The sequence below is a fragment of the Macrotis lagotis genome, chromosome 2 (assembly GCF_037893015.1).
Source record: "Macrotis lagotis isolate mMagLag1 chromosome 2, bilby.v1.9.chrom.fasta, whole genome shotgun sequence".
NCBI lineage: Eukaryota > Metazoa > Chordata > Mammalia > Peramelemorphia > Peramelidae > Macrotis > Macrotis lagotis.
In genome coordinates, this window is record NC_133659.1 from 126,919,351 (window position 1) to 126,942,789 (window position 23,439).

The 23,439-nt window shown below is 36.0% G+C and overlaps 2 protein-coding genes and 1 non-coding gene across 5 annotated transcripts in view; all 3 read right to left on the bottom strand.

Annotated features, from left to right (window-relative positions):
• HHIPL2 (HHIP like 2) overlaps window positions 1–1,837 on the bottom strand; it is a 41,778-nt gene extending 39,941 nt beyond the window's left edge. The window contains exon 1 of one of the 2 annotated variants that reach the window (XM_074222729.1): window positions 1,699–1,837. The gene's annotated coding sequence lies outside the window, so the exon portion shown is untranslated. Of the gene's footprint in view, window positions 1–1,694 lie in introns of both variants that reach the window. The other variant, XM_074222730.1, reaches the window with a different exon arrangement.
• Window positions 1,838–1,877: 40 nt separating this feature from the next.
• TAF1A (TATA-box binding protein associated factor, RNA polymerase I subunit A) overlaps window positions 1,878–23,439 on the bottom strand; it is a 99,297-nt gene continuing 77,735 nt past the window's right edge. For both annotated transcript variants that reach the window (XM_074222731.1, XM_074222732.1), the window contains 6 exons: window positions 20,475–20,605; window positions 18,096–18,254; window positions 15,227–15,293; window positions 14,160–14,283; window positions 9,282–9,436; window positions 1,878–4,020 (listed from right to left, as the gene is read on the bottom strand). In XM_074222731.1, coding sequence (XP_074078832.1) covers window positions 3,902–4,020; window positions 9,282–9,436; window positions 14,160–14,283; window positions 15,227–15,293; window positions 18,096–18,254; window positions 20,475–20,605 — 755 coding nt within the window. In that variant the 3' untranslated portion in view covers window positions 1,878–3,901. The remainder of the gene's footprint in view (window positions 4,021–9,281; window positions 9,437–14,159; window positions 14,284–15,226; window positions 15,294–18,095; window positions 18,255–20,474; window positions 20,606–23,439) is intronic.
• LOC141515672 (U6 spliceosomal RNA) lies at window positions 8,022–8,128 on the bottom strand. Its single transcript, XR_012476431.1, has one exon. It is a non-coding gene; the product is annotated as a U6 spliceosomal RNA (small nuclear RNA).

The following is a 23,439-nucleotide window of genomic DNA, read 5'->3' on the forward strand; positions in this document are numbered from 1 at the left end:
TACTATTATTATCCATATTTTACTAGTGAATAAACAGGTCTACAAAAGTTCAGAGTCAGACAGTTAAGTTAGTGAGGCAATATCTGAACTCAGCTCTATTCACTCTTCAGGGCTAGAAAGTCTACAGAGCCAGGAAAAGACAATGGAGCTACTAAATCAGGGTTTGAACATTGTGACATCATTCCAATGAGCTTTCACTGTAATGTGAATAACTTGAATTACTTTTGCAATACAATACAGAATCTTCTGGCATTAAAATGTCCTTGGCATAGTACTCTCGTGGCAGATGACTGTCTTACCTCTCATATCAGATCTGCTAATTCTCTCTGCCCTAAATCACAGAAATGCTGTTGCCACAAAGGTTCATCTGAGCTTGAGAAAGGTAAAACAGACTAGGACAAGTGATACCTGGTGATCATTTTCAATTGATCTATTTGATTTGATTTAATCTATTTAATTTAATTTCATTGCTATTGGGAATTTCTTTTGATAAGTGCCAATTCTATGAAGGGTAAATGGAAACCTTTGGGGATACCAGAGCTTACCAGTGCAGTTAACACCAAACAGTACTGAGTTCTTAGATGATTGAAAGTTACTTCCTAGGGGTGGCTAGGTGGTACAGTGGATAAAGCACCAGCCCTGGAGTCAGGAGTACCTGGGTTCAAATCCGGTCTTAGACACTTAATAATTACCTTGCTGTGTGGCCTTGGGCAAGCCACTTAACCCCATTTGCCTTGCCAAAAAAAACTAAAGTTACTTCCTTCCTAAGTAATGGAAATGGAAGTCAGGGTTTTGTAGAAAAGTATTGCTACACCAGCTCCTATCAACCCTGTAATCATGTAAGATCACTGAGGAAAGCAGATGGTACCTGGAAGCTGTTAGTGGACTACAGGATGTTGAACAAAGTTGTCATTTCAATTGTTGAAGCTGACAATTGTCACAATTGTGGCAGACTAGATGGCTTTGGCCCCTAATAAGTGATATGGGGGGTTTTATTAGACTTAACTAAAAACATATTTTCTATTGCTGTGATTGTGACTAGCAATTCCCTTTCCCCTGGGAAGGAGTTCATTATGGCCTCACTATCCCAGAATTACTATAAATTTCCCTTCTACCATCATATTGGGCAATATTAAACAGATCTTACTTCCTAGGGGTATTGATATACAACCCTACATTGATGACATAAATGGTGAGGGTATATGAGGTCATGGTGGATTGCCATCTGAGGAATAAGGAGATAGTTGGAAATCAATCCAAAGAAAATCTAACCAATTAAGTTTGGGGACATATACTGAAAGGAATAAACCCAGATAATTTTGGACATAATCCAGAAAAAGCTACACTCACATCCCCACAGTCTAAACAGAAATGGAACATTTAAGATAATGTTTACCCCCGTCTCTCAAGTGATAATATCCTTCAGAAACAGATTCTAACTCTGTATGAGGCTGAGGTCTTATGTTGCCTCTACTAGTCCAATGGGCCTTCACCTACAAAGACCTGGCTTCTGAGAAACCTTGTTTTGCCTGAAACACCATAGATAGAAAATTGGATCTCAGAAACAATTAATACAATAATGGAGGACACCCTGAGAGATGGAAGAGTGGACCATATCCTCTGCAGGCTGTGGGGCAAATCACAAAGGTAGTATTTGAGAGAACTTTGAAATACAAATCAAATAAGATCCTCACCTACCCTGGGATGATGGTCATAGGTCAGAGGCCTGGAGAGAACAGTCTGGGACAATCAAAGTCTCTTTCCTTCAGATCTGGACCAAAGGAGAAATTGTTTTGATGATGCCTGAGGCTGATAGTTGTTTCTGGAACATGTCAGCATTCTACTAAAGTAAAAAAAAAAAAAAATAGCAAATGTCGATCTGGATGGGGGAGTTGTGATGTTCAAATGAGCATAGAATTTCTCTAAGAATGAGGGGGGTGGCTAGGTGGCGCACAGTGGATAAAGCACTGGCCCTGGAGTCGGGAGTACCTGGGTTCAAATCCGGTCTCAAACACTTAATAATTACCTAGCTGTGTGGCCTTGGGCAAGCCACTTAACTCCATTTGCCTTGCAAAAACCTAAAAAAAAAATGAAGCAGCTACTTTTGCCCAACAGGATTCCTTAGACCTAGTGGATCACCCATTTATCTTGCGTGGTCTTGAACCCACATCCACTGGGAAATGGGCCTTCTTCCCTTATCTCAGGACAGAAGGTTTTTCTCTGCTAATCAGCAGTTTGTTCATTTTGTGTGTTCTACCTGCCAGCAGTTACATCTAAGATAAATCAATGCTACTCTATTAAGGGGGGAATGGGGAAGTCTGCTCCATTGGTTGCTAGAATTTAGCCTCTAGAAAGATTTATCTGACAATGGACTGATTTTGGCTACAGTTCTGGGTGACCCCTCTCCAGTCTTTTCTTATTCTCTGGAATAGCACTTAACTCTTGTGATGTTTTAACTACTCAAAAGATTCCATATGCCTGAGGAATATATCTCAGGTTCCCCACCCCCTTCCCTTAAGAAACTCTATCCCAGAAAATGTTTAGGGAACCAAGGGGTTGCACTGTTGGGAAATGACTTGCTTTCCAATTATGAATTTGCATAATAATAATAAATGTTTATTAATTTGGAAGAAAAGGGATCCCTTGATCTGGTGGTGTAAACCAAGATATCCTTCTCTCTGATAACTTCATCAGGGAGGAGGAGGAGAATACCAAATCTCTGCTACTATAGATTTCTCTTGCTAAAAGTCTACCCAATGCTTCATGGGCTGAGTTAAGGGTTCTCCATTACCATCAAGGAACAAAAAGGCATATTAGTTTCATCTTCTATGGAAGATTCAAGGAAAAATATAGTTATTGCACAGAATAAGAGAAGATTAATAGATTTCAATTTATACCATCTACAGAAGCATAGTAATTTTCCATTTACTACTACGCCAGACAATACAATTTTATAGAGTTGCTGTTAATTCCTAAGTATAGGAATAAGCCCCATTATTCAATCAGTCTGGAAAGTGGCCTTCTACTAGAGAAAGTCTCCACCTCAGAAAACAGGTGCTAGGAGTGACTCAGAAGTTCATTAATAATTACCATAGTGGGGAGTTTTCAGCCCAGGAGAATTTAATCTGTCCCTTCCCTCTCTCTTATTTTAATCTCTTCTACCCTTAACCTGGAGCTGCCCAGTAATAGGTCTTTATATTAATTACATTTCTCTGTTAGTAATGTTATTTCAATTGACAAACTGTTACAAGCTATAATATCTTGGATATTTGCTTACTCAAAATAATCACAATTATCTCACATAATGTTTTACATTCCTCACACTGGAAAAACTACCTCACTGATGGTTCAATTAACCTGAAAGATCAACCCAGAAGAAACAAAATGGAATCATAAAAGTTCATTTCATTCCAAATAGGTAGCACTACCAGTGCCTCTTGAGTTGTCCTTCAAGAATACATCTCCTCTCAACCTGGGAGAGACCCCAAACACCCCACACTGCATAACCAGATATAAAGTATGGACTAAAAGAGAGCATTCCTTCTTGAATTGTTTTATTATTTCATAAAAAAGTTAGAAACATATAATAAACATAAAGTGCAGTAAAGTTACAGTTATGCTGAAACAAGTTTTCTTTACAAAACTGATTACAAGAATTTTAACATAGAAAAATATTTTTTTCTAAAGATCTGCCTTCTAACAGAAGTACTTTGTGTATACATTTTTAAAATGCTTTACATTTATAACATTTTCCTCATAGTTATCCCCTCATCTATACAATGGGGGACTGAATATCTCAAAACTCTTGAGACTTTCTAAAGATTACATAGATGTCAAAACTGAGACAGAAATCCAGGTCTTTTGACCCTAATTCCAATGACCTCTTCATTATTCCATAATTCTATAAGAGTTCTTCTGAATTTAAGATATTGTGCTTCATCACAAATTTCTTCATTGTTTTAATACTTTTCTCTTGGACTTTATGACCTTGTTTAGAAACATACATAAAATATCTGCAATCTAAAAGACAAAAAGTAGAGAATTTAAAAAATATGACACAAAACTCTTAGTGTACATCTCTAAATTGTGTTATTTTATTTCAAACTAATTTTACCATCTAATCCAAGAATCTCAACCCCAGACTACCTAACTCATATTACATGGACCTTCTCTACCCAGAGGCATAAACGACCCAATTAATTAAATTCAACTTGACTAGTATTTACTGGGTGCCTACTCTATGAATAGGGAGACAAAAATGAAACAATTCCTGGCCTCCAGAAGATCATATTTTCCTGGGAGTAAACAATGTATACTCAGATGAATATAAGCAAAATGTGTCAAAATAAATACAAAGCGATTTCAGATAAGTGAGAGGACCAATAAAGGCTTCCTACAGAAGGTGGCACATGAGCTGTGCTTTGAAGGAAGCTGGAAATTTAATAAATGGAAGTGAGGAAGGCGAGTACTCCAGGCAGGGGGATAAACCATGAAGAACCATGGAGCTTGCATAGATGAGTTCAATCTGAAAAGCTAAACTGGGACCAGAGAGTGAAGGACTTTAAAAGTTAGGCAGGATGATTTGTATTTTTATTCCAAAAGCTAAATTTAAGCTTCTTGAGCAAGAGAACATAATCAGAAGTGAACCTTAAGATGATCACCTGGTAGCTATGGTGGAAGAGGTTCAGACAATGCGGAGGGACTGGAGGCATAAAAGCAAAACAATTAGAAGATGACTCTAACAATCCAAGAGAGAGGTGATCAATAGGCTTGTCACTCTGTGCGATGAGAAGGGAATAGGCACAAGACACTGAGGAAGTAGACAGGATTCAGCCACCAGCCAAATATGGGAGAGGGGAGAGGGGAGAGGTGTGAGAGTGATGAGGCAAGGATGACAATAAAGGTGAACCATAGTAACTAGAAGAATGGGACCTTTAATAGAAATGTAATGTTAGGAGGAAGAAGAGGAGAGATTGGGGGCTGGGGGGGGGGGGGGGGGGGAATAATAACATCTGCTTAAAATCTGTTTTAAAATAGCCCAGTAAGTTCAGCAGGCAGCTATGATGCAGAATTATTGCTTAAAAGTGAGATGAGGACTAGATATCTCATCTCAGAGAAGATGGGTTAGACCATAGAAGGAAATAAGATCAATCAGAAAGTTAATAAAGAGAAATTGGAAATTTTTCACAAGGCAGCTAATGTTCAATGGGGTAAAAGAAGACAGGGTGGAACAGTGGCAGAGTATGGAGACTTTAGAGATCTGAAGTGTAATTATCAGGAGAAGACAGAGCTCCTGATGGATAGTCTCAACTCAGATTTTCAGAAGAGAAATGAAGATTTAGATAATAATGCTGACATATTAGAGATATAAATATAACACAAACAAGCATTTTGAGTCCAAAACAATGACCATGCAACTGAATAAGTAACTGATTATCATGGACTGAAATTCCTGTGGTTTGGTCATGTTTTTAATCCATTACCTTTACAGTATTTTTTTTAAAGACTTTATTTTGAATTTTACAATTTTCCCCCAATCTTACTTCCCTCCCCCCAGCCCCCACAGAAGGCAATTACGGTAATCTTTACAGTATTTTTACAGTAATTTAGAGTTTTTTGATTTCAAAAGTCCAATAAACATTTATTAAACTGTTTCAGTGATGGAGAAGATATGAATTGTATGTGATCTGCCAATGTCCAATCAAAATTAGCTGAGAATGACACCTTCCTTTGCATTTTCTGCACTAGTAGTTTCAAGGATTAAGGGTTAAGAACTTGGGGAAGAGGAGGAAGAGAGAAGAACAAGATACCTCTAATATTTTTTCATCAGTGTATATATACGTGAGATGGAAAAATGAAAAGGTCTAGAATTAAACAAGAGAATTATAGTGGGACAGATTGCCTTCAGGAAGTTGTAAAATTCCTTTCATGGCTCCAAACTTCTCCCAGAAACAAAAGCCCATCTTTTTAACATCAAATTTCACAGGTCTATTTATATGGCTATAAAATATGAAACAACAGACTGAAAAGAAATGAAAAAAGAATATCATGCAAAGAGCAATGGAAAGATACGAGCATTACAAAACCAATGAAGAACTCTAAAAAAGAATGGGAATAAAGATGTCATCAGGGAAAAATGTTAAGAGGAGATAATATGCTGGTGCTATGATCAAGATGAGAGATACCTATCACTAATGTTCCCCTGGTATCCTTGTAATATCAGGAGACAGCAATATGGACTTCTAGAACATTTGAGTATACTCTCTGTAGTGAATTTCGGGGAGGACATAGATAAACCAGAGTCACATGAAAAGAAAGGCAGAGATAGGTTAGAGCAGCATCATGGGAAGAAATATTCAAATTGATGAGATTACAGATCCATCTAAGTGTTTCAACAATCAATAATGATAAAAATATCGTTGGCTTGCTGTACCTTAGAATTTACAATTATCATGAAATGCTAAGTAAGTGATTTTTTATTTTCCTAATCCATGGCAAAGAAAAGAATGTTATCAAAGATATCTGTTATAAGGACTTCCTCAAAGATAGTTTGGGCATTAAAGCAAACAAACCAAAAAAACTCCAGAAATTCTTAACTCCCTTTTGGCCATCTAGTAGAAACTTCTCAGGAAAAAAAAATGTTCTTAAGTATATAAAATAAAATACATTGGATTGCAAGGCAATCAATTATATTAGAATATATAGTTATCAAAATATTTTTTAAAACAAGTTCTCATGGGACGGCTAGGTGGCACAGTGGATAGATCACCAGTCCTAGAGTCAGGAGGACCCAAGTTCAAATCCAGCCTCAGACACTTAAAAATTACCTAGCTGTGTGGCCTTGGGCAAGTCACTTAACCCCATTGCCTTGCAAAAAAAATCAAAAAACACTAAGTTCTCAGACCCCAGGTGAAGAACTCTTGCTCTAAGAGCAGAGAAAATCAGCCCTGCTTTGGTTGTTATTCTCCATCCACAAGAATTAATCAAAGACTGGTGAATAGAATTCCCACTGCAATGAAAATGTCCAAAGTTTAGCAAAGTAAGATTTCATTAATAAATTATATATTGAAATCACATTTCTTTAAATGACTTGGGTATTATGCCAATCTCTGTTCCTTTTCATTAAGACAAATATTATATGTTTGTGTGTATGTGTGTATGTATACGTGTGTTTATATATACTTATATTTATATATTAGTTATCTCCTTGACATGGAATTTTTGTCCATTAAGTTTGTTTGAAATTATATGCTATGATTATAAGTATTTCTCCAAAGATACACACACACACACACACACACACACACACACACACACACACACACAGAAGATAACTTGAATTATTTGGAAAGGAAAACTTGAAATGTTTTCCTCTGTGAGAAAATTGAAGATTAGAGAGGTTAAATAATTTGCGCAAGATCACTCTGATAGTAGGGAAGGGACAGAGCTAGGACTCAAATGCAGGTCTTCTAACTCCAGGATTTATCATTATTTCTTGATGCCTAACTATTTAGGCAGTAAGAGGACATTGTAGGGAGGGAAGTTGGAGTATAAAGAACAATAGAACTGAAGTCACAGGAGACCTGATCCTTGCTCTGATATTACTAGCTGTAGGATGGCAGATGAGTTACTTAACCTGTTTCCCCATCTATAAAAGTTAGTGATATTAATATCTGCAGTATTAATAGAGTTGTAGTGTTAATGTTATTATTTAGTTATTTCAATCATGTTCAAATCTATTACTCCATTGAGGTTCTCTTGGCAGAGATATTGGAATGGTTTGCTAGTTCCTTCTCCAGCTATTTTAAAGATGAGGAAACTGAGTTAACAAGGTGAAGTGACTTGCTCAGAGTTACACAGTTAGAAAGTGTATCAGATTTAAATTTGGGAAAATGAGTCTTCCTAACTCCAGGCCCAGTTCTTTAGCCAATGCACCAACTAGCTGGCCTTTAGTGTTTTATTTTTTAAATATTTTATTTATTTTACCAAGTACATGAAACAGTAGTTTTCAACAATCATTTAAAAATATAGAATGTGTCACGAATTTGCTTGTTAGACTAGCACAGGGACCATGCTAATCTTCTCTGTATCATTCTAATTTTAGTATATGTGCTGCCAGAGTGAGCACTGGCCTAAAATATAAGCAGTTAGAATCTGTAGTCTGATATAATGGTAAAATGAGAAATACTTTTATAAGCTTAAAGAGCAATATCAATGCTAATTATCATAATCAAAATAAATCTCTCAGAAACTGAATTATGGAATCTGAGCATAGATAGATCCTTTTCAGGACAGTTTTATACTCCAGGAAAACAGGTACTGTGAGAGCCTCATGTAACTTCTTGGACTCGCCTCCCTACACATGCTTTGCTGACTGGCATTAGCAGTCATTGCACAGCCCTTATTCTGGCACTAACTACCTGTCCATATTGAAGTGGCATCAGGCGAATGAGTTTTGACAAGCAGCCAACACAATTCACAAAGACAAGACTGTCTTATTTGATGGACCAACAGACATATTTCTTTTCTTTACAGGAGAGATGCTGTCTTCTCTACATTGGCAGAAAAAAAATGAATCGCTACCGTCTAAAAAAAAATGTCTAAAAAGTTGTATTTTTGATTCCCTGACTGAATTCCCTGACAGAGAACCCAAAAATCTTTCAAGCTAGCAATACATAGATCATTTAAGATGGTGTGGGCTGTTTACAGCTTCATCCTGTGCCTCAGAGTCCCATATTACAATGCTAGAAATAATAAACCAATGGACATTAAAAGTCAAATATGAAGTAGCTAAGTGGTACAGTGGGTAAGAGCCCTGGAGTCAGAAGGACCTAAGTTCAAATATGACCTCAGAAACTTAATTACCAAGCTATGTGACCTTGGGCAAGTCACTTAACCCCTTTGCCTAAAAAAAAGCCAAACATGACCATCTACATAAAAATATACATGGCATTCCCCAAACCAGAAGATCTGTACCCTATTAATTCTTGCTAAGTATATTATCCTAAATCTCTAACCATCTTCCCATCTTGATTTGTTAAGGGTATTACAAATTGTTGAGGATAGTACAAATTACCCATTTGTAATACACTGTACCCAACACTATCTGTTTATTAACCAAACCTAAGGGTCTCTAGAGTATTATGTAACTATTCGGTTCAAATTTATTTATATCTCTGCCCACTGAACAATTCTAATTAAAGCAGTTAATCAGATATATATTCTTGAGAGTTGAGGTCAGATAGAGATATACTTAACAAAAAGGAATAAAAAGAATATACCTTTTCCCAACAGTATTCCAGATGTGAAAGCTTTTTTCAGTGCCAGGATCTTATTTTCCTTCCAATTCTTTTTTGCCAGATAATAGCTGAAGTGAAACGTTGGCCACCAATCCTTTCTAGAACTCCACCCCTCTTGAACCCAATCTAAGTGCCTTCTAGAGAAGAGAAATGGGGAGAAGGAAAACATTTGAAAAATAAAAAAAGGAAAATGTTTTAAAATTAGCACCACATTATGAGAGAGAGAGAGCACTGTGGAAATAAATTGCTTTATTAAATCTCTATCTTAACCTCATTATTTAATTCATCCCCTCAGGAAAAATTTTACTATGCAACTTTATTTAATGAGTATATGTGCTAGAAGATCTACCATGTTAATCAGCAATCCCACTTTTTTTGTTTATTATTTTATTTTGTAAAGAGAATTTTATTTTTTCCAATTACATGTAAAGAAAGTTTTAAACATTCATTCTTATAAGATTTTGAGTTCCAAATTTTTCTCCTTCCTTTTCCTCTCCTCTCCCAAGACAGCAAGCAATCTAATAAATATTATACATGTGCAATCATGAAACATTATTTTCTCAGGAGTCATGTTGTAAAAGAAACAGGAAGAACAAAAGGGAAAAGCTACAAAAAATTTTTAAATATGCTTTGATCTTCATTCATACTCCAAAGATCTTTTTCTGGATGTGGCTAGCATTTTCCATCATGAATCTTTTGGAATTATTTTAGATCACTGCATTATTGAGAAGAGCAAAGTCATTCACAGTTGTTCATAATATATGTTGTTACTATGTACAATGTTCTCCTGTTCACTTCACTCTGTATCAGTTCATGTAAGTCTTTCCAAGTTTTTCTGAAATCCACCAACTAATCATTTCATGTAACACAAAAATATTCCATTACAATCTTCCATTACATTCCATTACATCCATTACATTCCAACTTCCATTCCATTACAACTTGATAAGTTATTCCCCAATTGATGGGCATTCCCTCAATTTCAAATTTTTTACCACCACAAAAAAAGATTTCAGCCATTCAGATTTACAAAAAACAAAAGATGAAAGGCTTGACTTTTGAAGGTAAGCAATCCAACATATCTAAGGTTTATAATAGCTTAGTTTTATAGAGTGCCTCTAAAAACTACCAAAAAGAATCAGTTACTAATTCTCAAAGAGTCAATTTGGTTAAATGTTCAAAACCAGGTAATTATCTGATTACTAAAGGCTAATTCCAGAAAAATAATTAACATTTTTGTGAGAAGGTATGTTTTAAAAAAACTAGACAGGAAAAAAACCTATCAAGCTATTTCCTTCCTCTTCATTTACTGGCATGTGAGAAAAAAAGAAAAAAGGCAAACAGAAGAAAGAACCTTTTTCTGACTATGCCACCTGCTAGAACATGGCCAGAGATATAAAGATTGAGGCCATCCTCCACTGAGAGAAGAGACATGCATAATACACTATTAGCAGAAACTTTTGTCTCCTTTAAGTCTATGCCTTGAAGAATGCTGCTGCATTTTGTTTTTTTGGCAAGGCAATGGGGTTCAGTGGTTTGCCCAAGGCCACACAGCTAGGTAAGTATTAAGTGTCTGAGGCCAGATTTGAACTCAGGTACTCCTGACTCCAGGGCCAGTGTTCTATCCACTGTACCACCTAGCCGCACCTATGCTGCTGCATTCTTACGAGGCATGGAAAGGATCTTACAAGGTAGGGAAAGACATCACCATTCAGCTCATCTGTCAGTTCCTTACAATACACTGGCATAAAACGAGTGCTCACTTCTTGGGTCTTTATTCCCTGGACTCAAACTAGACATTTCAATACCACAAGCAGAATATTGCCAGGATAACACACTCAGTTGGAGAGTCTGGCAATCTCTATTTTACCCATCAGAATGAACAATAGGCCTTTCAAGCTTTAGGCTTTGTACTTCATGAGACTGAAAGGCCCTGGAGAGATGTTAAAGAACTCTCAAGTGTAAAAGAGCCTGATAAAGCAAACGCTTAAGATATGTTTATTGGACTAAGTAGGAAATGGCTACATTCACTCTCAAAATACCTAAAATAGCACCTCCAAACAAATCCAGAAAAGCAGAAAAAACAAAGAGGGGGTAAAACAATTTTTTAGCCCAAGAAACTTAGAAAATCCACAGAAAAAGGTTGGTCTAGGGTAAAAAGGGGTACACTATCCAGAGGAGGAAGCATCCCATCAAATCAGCAGCAAGACTCCCACCTCAGTAAACCAGGGGAGATACTGAGTCTCTGTGCAGTAGTACAGGTACCAAGCCCCTTGACCTGTCTCAGCAGGGCCAGGGACATGGGCAGACTCCAGCACTGAAGACCGCCATGTGCTTCAGCACAGCCTATGCAAATGGAGCCTCCAGCAGCCAGACCACCATGCGTTTCAGTATAATCCCAGAGAAACACAGAAAAACCCCCACTGGCCTCCACTCAGCCAGGCCCCTGCACTAGTACCCTGGATTAGCACCAGCTAAGCAGCCCCAACCACTTCCACCCCACTCCCTCAGCAAAGCATCAGACAGGAGGTTTTCTGGTAGGTCTCAAGGTAACATCAGTACAGGATCAAGTAAGTAAATTGGGGCTATAGCCTCTGTCATAAGAAGCCTGAAACAGTATCCCTTCCATCCTGGGAGTAGAGTTCATATTAAAAAAAAAATGAAAAAAAGGTCAAAAAAAAGATAAGGAAAAAAACAAAAAAATTCTGAGCATAGAATTATTATGGTGACAGAGACAAGCAAGACACAAACTCAGAAGAGGACAACAAAACACTATGGGCAAAGACCCAAAGAAAAACAGGAAGGTCTTAAGTTCAGAAAGAACTCATGGAAGAGATCAAAAAGGAGCTTAAAAATCATACAAAAGAAGAAGAAAAATTGGGAAAAGAAATGAGTGTGAAGAAAGAGAATAATGAAAAATGAGTCAACAACTTAGGAAAAGAAAACAAATACTTAAAAGTACAATTATTCAAATGAAAAAAGGAAATACAAAAGCTAACTGAGGAAAACAACTTAAAAGTTATAATTGGACAGGGGAAGCGATTGACTATGAGGTAGCAAGAATCAAATAAACTCAAAAGAATTTAAAAAATAGAAGAAAAATGTAAACTATCTTATTAAAAAACTGACCTGGAAAACAGATTAGGGAGAGGCAATGTCAGAATCATTGAATTACCTGAAAGGAAGACCTGGACAGCATCTTTCAAAAAATTATCAAGGAAAACTGCCCTGACATCCTAGTACAGGGCTGTCCAACTTACTTTTAAATGTTTTTATTGAAACAATAGACAATATATTTTGATTTGCCATTTGAGAGAGAGCTCTGCAGTAGCTTGATTTTGTTTACTGCAGCATTTAGTAAACATCCTGTCCTAGGTAAATTGGTAATAAAAGAATCCACCAATCACCTCAGGAAGAGATCCCAAATAAAACTCCAAGGAACATTATGATCAATTCCTAAACTATTAGGTCAAAAAAAAATTGCTAATGGTCAGAAAGAAACAATCCAAGTATCAAAAAGTCATAATCAGAATTACACAGAACTTAGTAGTTGCATCATTAAAGAATTGGAGGTCATGAAAGTTGATATTCTAGAAGGCAAAGGAATTAGGACTACAACCAAAAATCACCTATCAGCTTATGATTGCTATTTTTTAAAACTTATTTATTTAAGGCAATGGGGTTATGTGACTTGCTCAAGGTCACACAGCTAGGTAATTATTAAGTGTCTGAGGCTGGATTTGAACCCAGGTACTCCTGACTCCAGGGCCGGTGCTCTATCCATTGCACCACCTAGCTGCCCCAGCTTATGATTTCTTACAGAACAGCCATACTCCATCACATTCTTATACCAGAACTTATTCAGACATTCCCCAATTGATGGACAACCCCTCAATTTCCAATTATTTTGAGCATACCCTTTGATCCAGAAATACCAATACCAAGTCTGAATCCCAAAGAAATCATAAAAAAGAGAAAAGGACCTACATACACGAAAATATTTATAGCAGACTTTTTCATAACAGTAAAATACTGGAAACTGAGGAGATACTCATCAACTGGGAAAAGGCTAAACAAGCGTATGAAATGATAGACAGATTTTAGAAACATCTGGAAAGACTTTGTATGAACTGATGCAAAGTGAAATAAGCAGAACCAGGAAAAATTGCACAATATTTCAGCAATACTATATCGTGATCAGGGTGGCTAGGTTGCCCAGTGGATAGAGCACCGGCCCTGGAGTCAAGAGTACCTGGGTTCAAATCCAGCCTCAGACACTTAATAATTACCTAGCTGTGTGGTCTTATCCCTATTGCCTTGCAAAAACTGAAAAAAAAAAAAAAAAACAACTATATGATGATCAACTAAGAATGACTCAGCCCTTCTGAGCAACACAATGATCCAACACAAGGAAAAAGTGTTCATGAAGGAAAATGTTATTAAAATCCAGATAAAATAACTGATGGACTCTGAAGCAGACTGAAGCATAGTTTTTTTCACTTACTTTATTCTTTTTCATGGTCTTTTTGATGGTTTTTTTCCCTCTCATAACTATGACTAATATGGAAATATGCTTTACATGATGGCATGTATGTCATGTTGCTATATAAAATTGCCTTCCATTTTAGGAAAAAGGGTGGGGAAGTATAAAAATTTGGTACTCAAAATCTTGTAAAAATGAATGCTAAAAATTGTCTTGATATATAATTTGGGGGAAATAGGATTTTTTAAAAAAATGAAAAACTGCTAAAAGTGACAAGATCCAGATGTTCTTACTCTTTTTTTTTCATTAGGATTAGCAGCATTCTGGGTTATTTTGTTTCCACTGACTCAGTTATATGAAAGATGCTTCATACTTACTTCTTCATTAAGTGTTTCAAGTCCTTTGTCAAGTAGCTCCAAGCAGTTACGTTCTCAGTGCAACCAGAAAAATCTAAGACTGCAAATATAACCTTCAGCCCCAGCTTACGATGTTTTTCTTTCTCTGCAATAATCATACCAGATCAAGTTATATACAGCAATGAAATATAAAAGGCTCAAAAATTATAGTTTGTTTCACAAGTTAAAATAATACATTATACTAAGCACAAGTTTGTGATATATGTGGCTAATTGAATCAACTGGTTTGCTTTTAATAGGGGTGTGGGTTTACGTTCTGCAAATTCTCATTATTGAAAAGCAAGTTAAAGCAAAATTCCTATTAATGATAATACTGAAAGGAGAGTATAATACCATAAGGATGATAGAAAACATAGGATAACAACATATGGGTAATTTTGAAGTCTCAGAATAAGTCAAGTGTTCTTATCTTCTCTTAAACTTTTTTTCCACCAAGTTGCCCAGAATTTAATTTCATTTCCTTCTCTAATTCTTTTTTTTTTTAGTTTTTGAAAGGCAATGGCGTTAAGTGGCTTGCCCAAGGCCACAAAGCTAGGTAATTATAAAGTGTCTGAGGTCACATTTGAACTCAGGCACTCCTGACTTCAGGGCCAGTACTCCATCCATTGCATCACCTAGCTGCCCTGTCTACTAATTCTGATAGAAGAATTAATGATTAGTGAAATGGTCAAGAGAAAGTACAATAGGAGAAAAGACAAAGTTCCTCAATAATATAATACAGGTAACAGATGATAGACTTTCTTCCTATTCAATGGAGGTCCCTCAGTTTTGGAGAGGTCCTGGAAAAAAAGTGTTCTTGGAATGGCTTAACTAATTTATTTCCTTTCATTAAGAAGTGTATCTTTCTAATGGCTGAAATGAAGTCTGGCAGTGATTATGATGGATAGATAATATAAATTTAAAAATATCTACACAGTCATTTCCTTCTCCAGCCTTTCCTGACCCTGAGAAAAACCTGTCTAGCAGGCAATTTTGTTTACACAAAGGAAGATGAAATTTTCCTGAAACTCAATGAAATTTTGACTTACTTGACTTTCTAAGTAATGTGTGAAATTCAAGCATAATTTTATGAGAAGGCACAATCTGGTGCAAAATCTGAAAAACAGAATGGTGCTTATTGTTATTACCATTATTAGCAAGTTATTTTTAAGATTTTATCTTTTTTTCAAAGAAGCATCTTCCCCTTCTTCTTCAAAAAATACTTTTTTCTCTGAAAAATAAACAATTTGAAGATGTTTGCACTGCTCCAAAATGTATCAGCTTGACATTTTTATCAAACAGATTCATCCAGTTGGTATCCAAAATTACATTAATATTTTCTCATTTCTTTTTTTAAAACAATACTATTGAAAGCAATTGGTAAAATTTTTCAAAGCACCAAATTAAGTTAGGTTAATTTATAACAGTAATTGATTATAAGAAGTTATGCAATGTTCACTTGGAATGAAAGTTCACAGAAGAGAAAAGGAAAGGGCTTATATGGGGGAAGTTTCTACATAGGCACAAAGGGTCATGTCAGGTTGCTTGATCCTGTAGGCACTGAATGACCAATCTGCTCAGAAATACAAGAATTAAAGAATTAAATAGCCTTTAACATGAACAACCTTCTTTGGTGGGGGAAAACACCCAAACACAAATCTGAGGCCAAGGTCACAAGTGTCTAATATAGTAAGGACTTACTAAGAGGCAGCTGCATAGTGTTGTAGGTAGAGGCTGGACCTGGAGTCAGAAAGGCCTGAATTCTGCGGCTACCTTTTCTCAAATGTAAAATAGGGTTATTAATAGTCCTTAGTTCCCAAGGTTGTTGTGAGGATAGAATGAAATAATATTTCTAAAGCATTTTATTCATTCATTTATTTATTTATTTTTAGGTTTTTGCGAGGCAAATAGGGTTAAGTGGCTTGCCCAAGGCCACACAGCTAGGTAATTATTCAGTGTGAGGCGGGATTTGAACTCAAGTACTCCTGACTCCAGGGCCGGTGCTCTATCCACTGCACCACCGAGCCATCCCTGTAAAGCATTTTAAAAACCTCAAAGTACTCTATAAATCTTATAATTATATTATTAATAAATGCTCATTCATGTGTTCATTCATTTATTGACATAGGACTACATCTTTACTAGCTCTTGGCAAATCACTTAAAGAAATTGAAGCTCAGAAAGGTCTTTTTTTAAATAAAAATGTATACTCTTATTAATTTGACAGGATTATTTTGAGAATTAAATAATGTACATAAAAGTACTTTGAAAAATTGTAAAGCACTATACCAATATAGATACATATTCAAATGTATCTAAACTATATAAACTATATATCAAAAGACCTAGAATTTCAAGTGAAAATATCATTTTCCTCATTTCAACATACTTAATATAAGAAATGTTTGTTTCAGGTTTTTTCCTTGCTAAGTTATTTTGGTCCCATATTTTCCAAGGAACTTTTCAAATCGCAATGTAGTCAATTATACCATTATTTTTAAACAACAAATTCACATTTGATTCAAATATTCTTAAGGTAAAGACTTACACTGAGATTCTAATTCTTTAAAAAAAAATTAGTTTGCTAAAAGATCATTTCTACCCTATAAAAAGCTGATTTTTGGTGCCACCAGGTGGCTATGAGGACCAACACTCAGAATACAGAGTAACTAAGTACTAGGTTTGGCAATAAAAGAAGACTAAAAAGGGGAACAAATATGAAGAAATCAACTAACTGAACTAAAAATACTGTTAAAAAAAAAAAGGACAAGGTCTTTCTGTCACTAGAAATCTCTGGGACCCCTCTCAATTCAGACTCCATGACATTATTCTTAGCTTTTGAGAACACTATTGTCCATTGTCATTCTCTGTTGGTTTCAAATAGGATTTCTCTCCTCCTCAGGTCATTTTTCTCTAACTTCCTCTCTCTGAAGCAAAGCCCCCTATTCCTCTTCTTCTAAAGACAACAAAGGACAAAAGTATTGAATATCATGTTATCCCTATAATTATCTGTCTTTATTTATTAGATTCTCTTACATGGGTTATTAATTTTTTCTGCACCATAATCTCTGGAAGTCTAATAAAAATCTTTGGGACTTCATCTCAGAATAATATTTTTAAATGTATAAAATATACAGTTCATGAAGGAAATTAATCATATTGGAATACAAATATTAACATCTTTTTTAAAAAGCAAGTTCATGTACCCTGGGTGAAGCCATGAGTATATACACAGACTTAATGAGTTCCCTAAACATTTTGACAAGAGCAAGCAGAGGACCCTTTGGGGTCCTCTGGAAATGCAACAGAGGAGATAGGAGATGATGTAAGACTTCTGTCTACAGGATATTGCTAAAGCTCTGGTACAAGGGAGAAAACAAAAACTAAGAGTCCCAGTGCTTTACTCAATCCTTCTCTTTGAAATCACCACTCTAGGCAACTACATATATTCCTAGGACCTGAATGGAAAAGGAGAGAAATGGAAGCACAGGTGAGGTGAAGGTTTGTCCAGGTTCAGTTAAGAGGAAATTAAGAGAGAAATTTTAAGCAGTAAAAACTTGAAGGAAAGAAAAATGCTTGGAGCCAAATTTCCTTGGTTGTCATTCACATTTAGATTTAGATTGTGGGACCTTTTGTAATGATTACTATATCAACTATCATTAGAGATTTCTCTCCACATACTAATAAGGTTCCTACTCTCAATCAGAGGAATTAGAATTATAAGGGCTTATTATGAAGGAAGAAAGAAGAAAAAATATTTAAGGTTCATTTATATTTTAAGTCTTTACATTAAGAATGTCATATTTTGAGGCAAATGTGAATATAAAATTGTTTTGATATCTTTCGGCAAAAACAAAACTTCTACTTAAAATTTTTTATCAATATTCAAGATCTAGTTGAAATTTCAAAATGTGATACCTTAAGCACACGAATCAGTTTATCTTCTGATGCCTTTTCTTTCTTCAGAAATTCATATAAGTAGATGTGAGCATTTGGATTAGATGGGAAGCTGTTATCATAAGCATAGTCAGTGAGCACCTGCTGGGCTCCATCTTGATCTCCATAGAATTCTAGCATCTATAAGGAAATAGAAGTCACCAACACCCTAAGTCAGAAATATCAAGGACATACCTGTAACAGTAAAGTTTACTAGTTTTCTAAAGACTTCATTATCAGTAAAAGATCACACCATATTATTTGTTTCATTTGGGCATGTTATACACAGAAACAATACAGTACAGACAGTAAGAAATGTTGCAAGTTTTGCTTTCAACAGACTTTTACCCTGCAAAAGTTTCCTGTGGTAGAAGAAATGTTATGCTAAAGCCTTAACCCCACCCTCCCCCCCACACACACAATTTCCATTCACTCCAGGTATGTGGTAGGAAGGACTGCAGACAATAAGTTGGAGCAAAAGGTCTAAAAATTTCAGTGGGAACCCTTAATGGGGGAAAGGAATAAGGATTTATATAGCATCTACTATTTGCATGGCACTGTACAAAGCACTTTTTACAAATATTATATCATTTTTTCCTCAAAACAGCCTTGCAGGGTGGGAACTATGATGATAATCATCCTCATCTGACAGTTGTGAATACTAAGGTCAAAAGAGGGTAAGTGCCCAAGCACACAACTAAGAAGGATCTGAGGCTGCCATGAATGGTTTCAAAGCCCTACACTGCACTGCCAGCAGCTTCCTTAAAGAGCAAAGCACTTCAAAGCAATAAATACATGTTCAAAAACTCATTCCTGAACTAAAAAAAAGAGACCTGCAGAAATCGCTATTCTTTTTCCAGAGCCCAGCCTTCCACTCAGGAACTGGCTCATTGTCCACTGTTTGGTATGGGTGATTGCTCCTTGGCTTTACAAATGTCATTATTACCACAACAGAATTGGTGATTTTGGAGTCTGGCACTCAATGAGTAACTTGTCCACATATCAAGTTCTGTGGTCAAAGTCAAGGACCTCACTCATCTAACCCTTTTGCACTTGAAAAATTCCAAGGTGACACCACCCTCCATCAGCAACTAAGTAGAGAAAGGTCAGCATCAATCCATGGAAAATTAACTACAATTCTATTATGGTATAGACATACTAACTCCCTTACATGCTAGAATTCATCATTCTACTTTGATTCTATTTTGTGCTGATGCTACAATCTCCAAGGTTTTAAAAATCTGTTTTCTTTCAGGCTCTCTTACAATAATGAAGAATGGGAATGTGTCCTAGTGATACAGGGAAATGATGTAGAGAATTATGAATGTAGCAGAAACAAAATACGTAATCTTAAATGCTGTTAAATCTTGCTGGTAGAGGTTCCCTGATCTTGAGATGTAAACTGACTCCCTGTTGATTGTATCCTGCCTCCCCTTGACCCTGTTGTTTGTATCTTGTTTCCTATTTTCCCTTTCACCTAATCTTGGCTGTAGAAGTTTTGTCACAGGTAGTAACATGTTGAACTTGGGGTTGAGCACCTTGGGACAGGAAAGACCAGTATGTAGTTTGCCATACCTAACCCAAGATGTAAGACCACTCCCCATGCACCACCCTCTGTCCAACCTACCATAGAAGGGTATTTAATAGGAAGAGCTTCAAGAGCTCTTGCTGCTTCTATACTCCCATTCACATGGAGCACCATGGGCCTCTCACCATGTGGCCAGGTTAAGCCAAATCTCAGGGCTGCCTGCCCTTCTCTCTTCACCTGGCCTGTCCTCAGGGCGCTTACTGCTTTTCTTACTAATTTTGGTCTATGTACTTTTTAACAATACTTTGCCATAATAAAATCCTGAACAGTTTTACTATCTCAGAGAGCTGCAAATTACTTCACCTTTTCATTTATCGTAAATCTTCTGTTTTCAATCTCTAAATCTTTAATAATGGGCAACACTAGTACAGTGGAAAGTGTTGGATTTTGAGTCCTAGTTACTTAGTAACTATACAATGATGAGCAAATAACTAGGTCTCAGTTTCCTCATCTGTAAAATGAAGTATTTAGCCTATTATTATTTCAAAACTCCTATGAATTGATATTTACAATTTATCGAGTCTTCATGACCAAGGAAAAAAGCCTACTCTATTCTAAATATTTTGTTGTAAATAAGTTAACAAATAGTAAAAGCAGATGAATAATATTCATAGCATACCAGTAAAATAAATTACACAACTTCAAGGACTCAATGGTATAATAATTTTTTTTGTATAATCTTCCTTCTGGGTTATTAAAGTTTAAGCAAAGTCGTTGAATATACTTACAATTGAGAAGAAATAAAACAGTTAAATTTTGAACAATCTGCTTACCTCTACATAACTCTTTACAAAAGGATCCCACACTCCAGGGATCTTTATGATCGCATCAAGATTTACTGATGCCTGTCGAAAGTAGCTGTGCATATCCTCGGTTGCCTCATTGGTGGCAAAATCATCCATTTCTGCCCAAAGATTGAAATTTCAAAGTTATTTAGTTACCCAGAAGCAAGAATTATCAGTGATACATCACCATCCCATGAACAAAAAACAGGGAAATAAGGATCTCCTAGTTCCAGCAACTAATTTAGCCTATGCCAATGAAGAGTGAAGAGAAGGCCATGGAAAAAAACAAAACAAAACACAACCAGCAGACTTAAAAAAGTGACCAGAAAAATGCAAAAGAAACGATCTACAAGTCCTTTGATTAGGAGAGTCAACAACTGAATAACAAATTTAACCACCATTTATCAAACCCTATGCCAGTAGCAAAGGATAACAGAGGAGTAAGACACTATCCCTACGTTAATGGAGTTTGCAAAGCAGCAGGGAAGATATGAAATATATATACAATTAAAACACAGATTACAGGAAGTACCTAAGAGAGGACAAAGCACAAAGGGCTAGTCCAAGGAAGGAAAAGCTATTTTCAGTTGGGGAAGGGAAGGACTAGAGAAGGGTCCAGAGAGGAAATGATACTTGAATTAGATCTTGAAAAGCAAGATTTCAGTAGGCAGAGATGAGGAGGAGGGGGACAAGTGAGAGGAAAGAGAAGAAAGGGTAGAAATTTCAGGTGTGGAGGATAGTGTGAACAAGTGGGAATTGGAAAAACTGGGCCATGCACAGTGAATAGTCTGGGCTTTACAGAAGCACTGAATGTACTGTACATAGTAGGATGAACCACAACTCCAAAGATAAAGCAGCATCTTCTAATGAAGGATCTTAAATGCAAGACTAAGGAATCTGGATTTTAGCAGGCAAAAAGAGAGACATGAGGCAGAGGTGTGTGCAGAAAGATGATTAATCTGTGATCAGAAAGAAAATGGGTGGTAAGATGCAGTAACTGAGATTCCATGCAGCCAGATACCCCAGAAACCAGGTTATAGAAGCTGGAGCAATTATCAGATGATACTTACACAGTCAAGTGTCCTATTGCTTTGCTAATCAGACAAAACTTTATGGTCACCCTTTCTAAGGCAGTCATTTGAAACTAAAAATTTGAAAAACTTTATACACATTTTGTTAATTTTTCATCTCTCTTTACTAAAAAATAGCTATCAGCTGTCAGAGTAAGGCTAGTAGAATCTTTGAAAAGGAAGGGGTTAGTATTGAGTAGTAAATTCTCCAGTTGTCAAATACTTTATTTTTTTATACAGAAAAGGGTAGGAGGAAAGGAAAATATTGACTTAAAATCTTATCCTAATCATGTACAGGTCTCTTAGTGTTTCCTGAGTATCAAATATTTTGTGGGCAGAACATTTAACTAGAATATCTTGCTTTGAAAAATGTAAACAAATTAACTAGGGGAACTGAACATGCATACATGCAACAACAGAACAAAACAAGGCAAAAGCCCAACCTCTAATACATTTATTATTAACTGCGTGTGTAGAGGATATGAAATAAGGGAATCAATGTGGGCATTATGTAATTAATGAGGGAAGACTTCCTAAATGTAAACCTCTAAATTCAAACATTTATTAAGGCCTACTATGCTAAGTACTGAGGGAGATAGTTTCATGTCATAAACCCTACCATAATGGTGCTAAATTTTTTAAGAAGATAATAGGTGGCACAGTGGATAGAGCACTGGCCCTGAAGTCAGTACCTGAGTTCAAATCCGGCCTCAGACACTTAATAATTACCTAGCTGTGTGACCTTGGGCAAGTCACTTAACCCCATTGCTTTCAAAAACAAAAAAATAAAAAAAGTTTTTAAAAAAAGAAGATAACACAAACATAAATAATTAAAGCAGTAAAAACAATCACTCACACTGATAACAGTATTTTAAAAGTTACAAATTACTTTTCTAATACTCTGTGACTTACAGCAAATACCATGCCTGTTTCATAGATGACTTAGCTGAGGATTAGTAAAGTGACCCCCCCTCATATGGTGAGTAAAATAGATCTGAAGAAATTAAAAGCCATTTAGAACAGGTCACCATTGTTGATCTCTGAAAATGGAATTTCAAGAGAATGGTGAGGACAGAAGGCAGATTAAAACATGGAGAGCTGTGTTAGTGGTGAAGAAATAGAGGCCTTTTTTTCAAGAAGTTTAATCATGAGGAAGAGGGAAAGAGATGGAATGATAAATATGGTAGAAAACTTTTTTTTTTATAAAACTTACAAAACTCAATCATACTGGAAGGCATTCACAGCAATAGTAAGATAGAAAAGTGAATAAAAGACCCTAAGGTAACAGATAGAGGAAAATAGCCTCGGTAAGAAGCAGAGAGAGACTTTTTCCTATAAGACAAAAACTAATCAAAGATTTAATAAGTACCCCTACTATGTTCATGGCACTGTGTTAGACCTTAGGATTAGAAAGACAAAATGGAACATACTCTGCTCTAAGAAAGGGAGGAAGATCTGAAGAGGAGAAAATTTAAATTTTTAAAAGATATGGAGGTTTTAATGGACTACAGATTAATGACTCAACAGTGTAACATAATAACTTCCAGGAAAAGGGAGGTGACAATTCTAAAGTTCTCTGCTTTCACTGGACTATAGGTGGAGTGCTGTGATGAGTTTTAGGTGCCATCATTTAGAAAAAACATTAATAATCTGTAAATTATATAACAACAGAGATGAAAGATCTAGAGGATTAATTAAATGAAAATCACTTGAAAAATCTGGGGAGTATTTAGCCTGAAGAAGAGTTCAAAGGAGTGAGGCAGGGGGAGGCATGTTCTCTTCCAGGAGAGATAGGATTTAATCTCTTTGGTCTCAGAGAGCAGAACTAGGAGAAATGGAAAGAAGATTCAAAGAAACAAATTTAGGTTTGATATTAGGAAAAA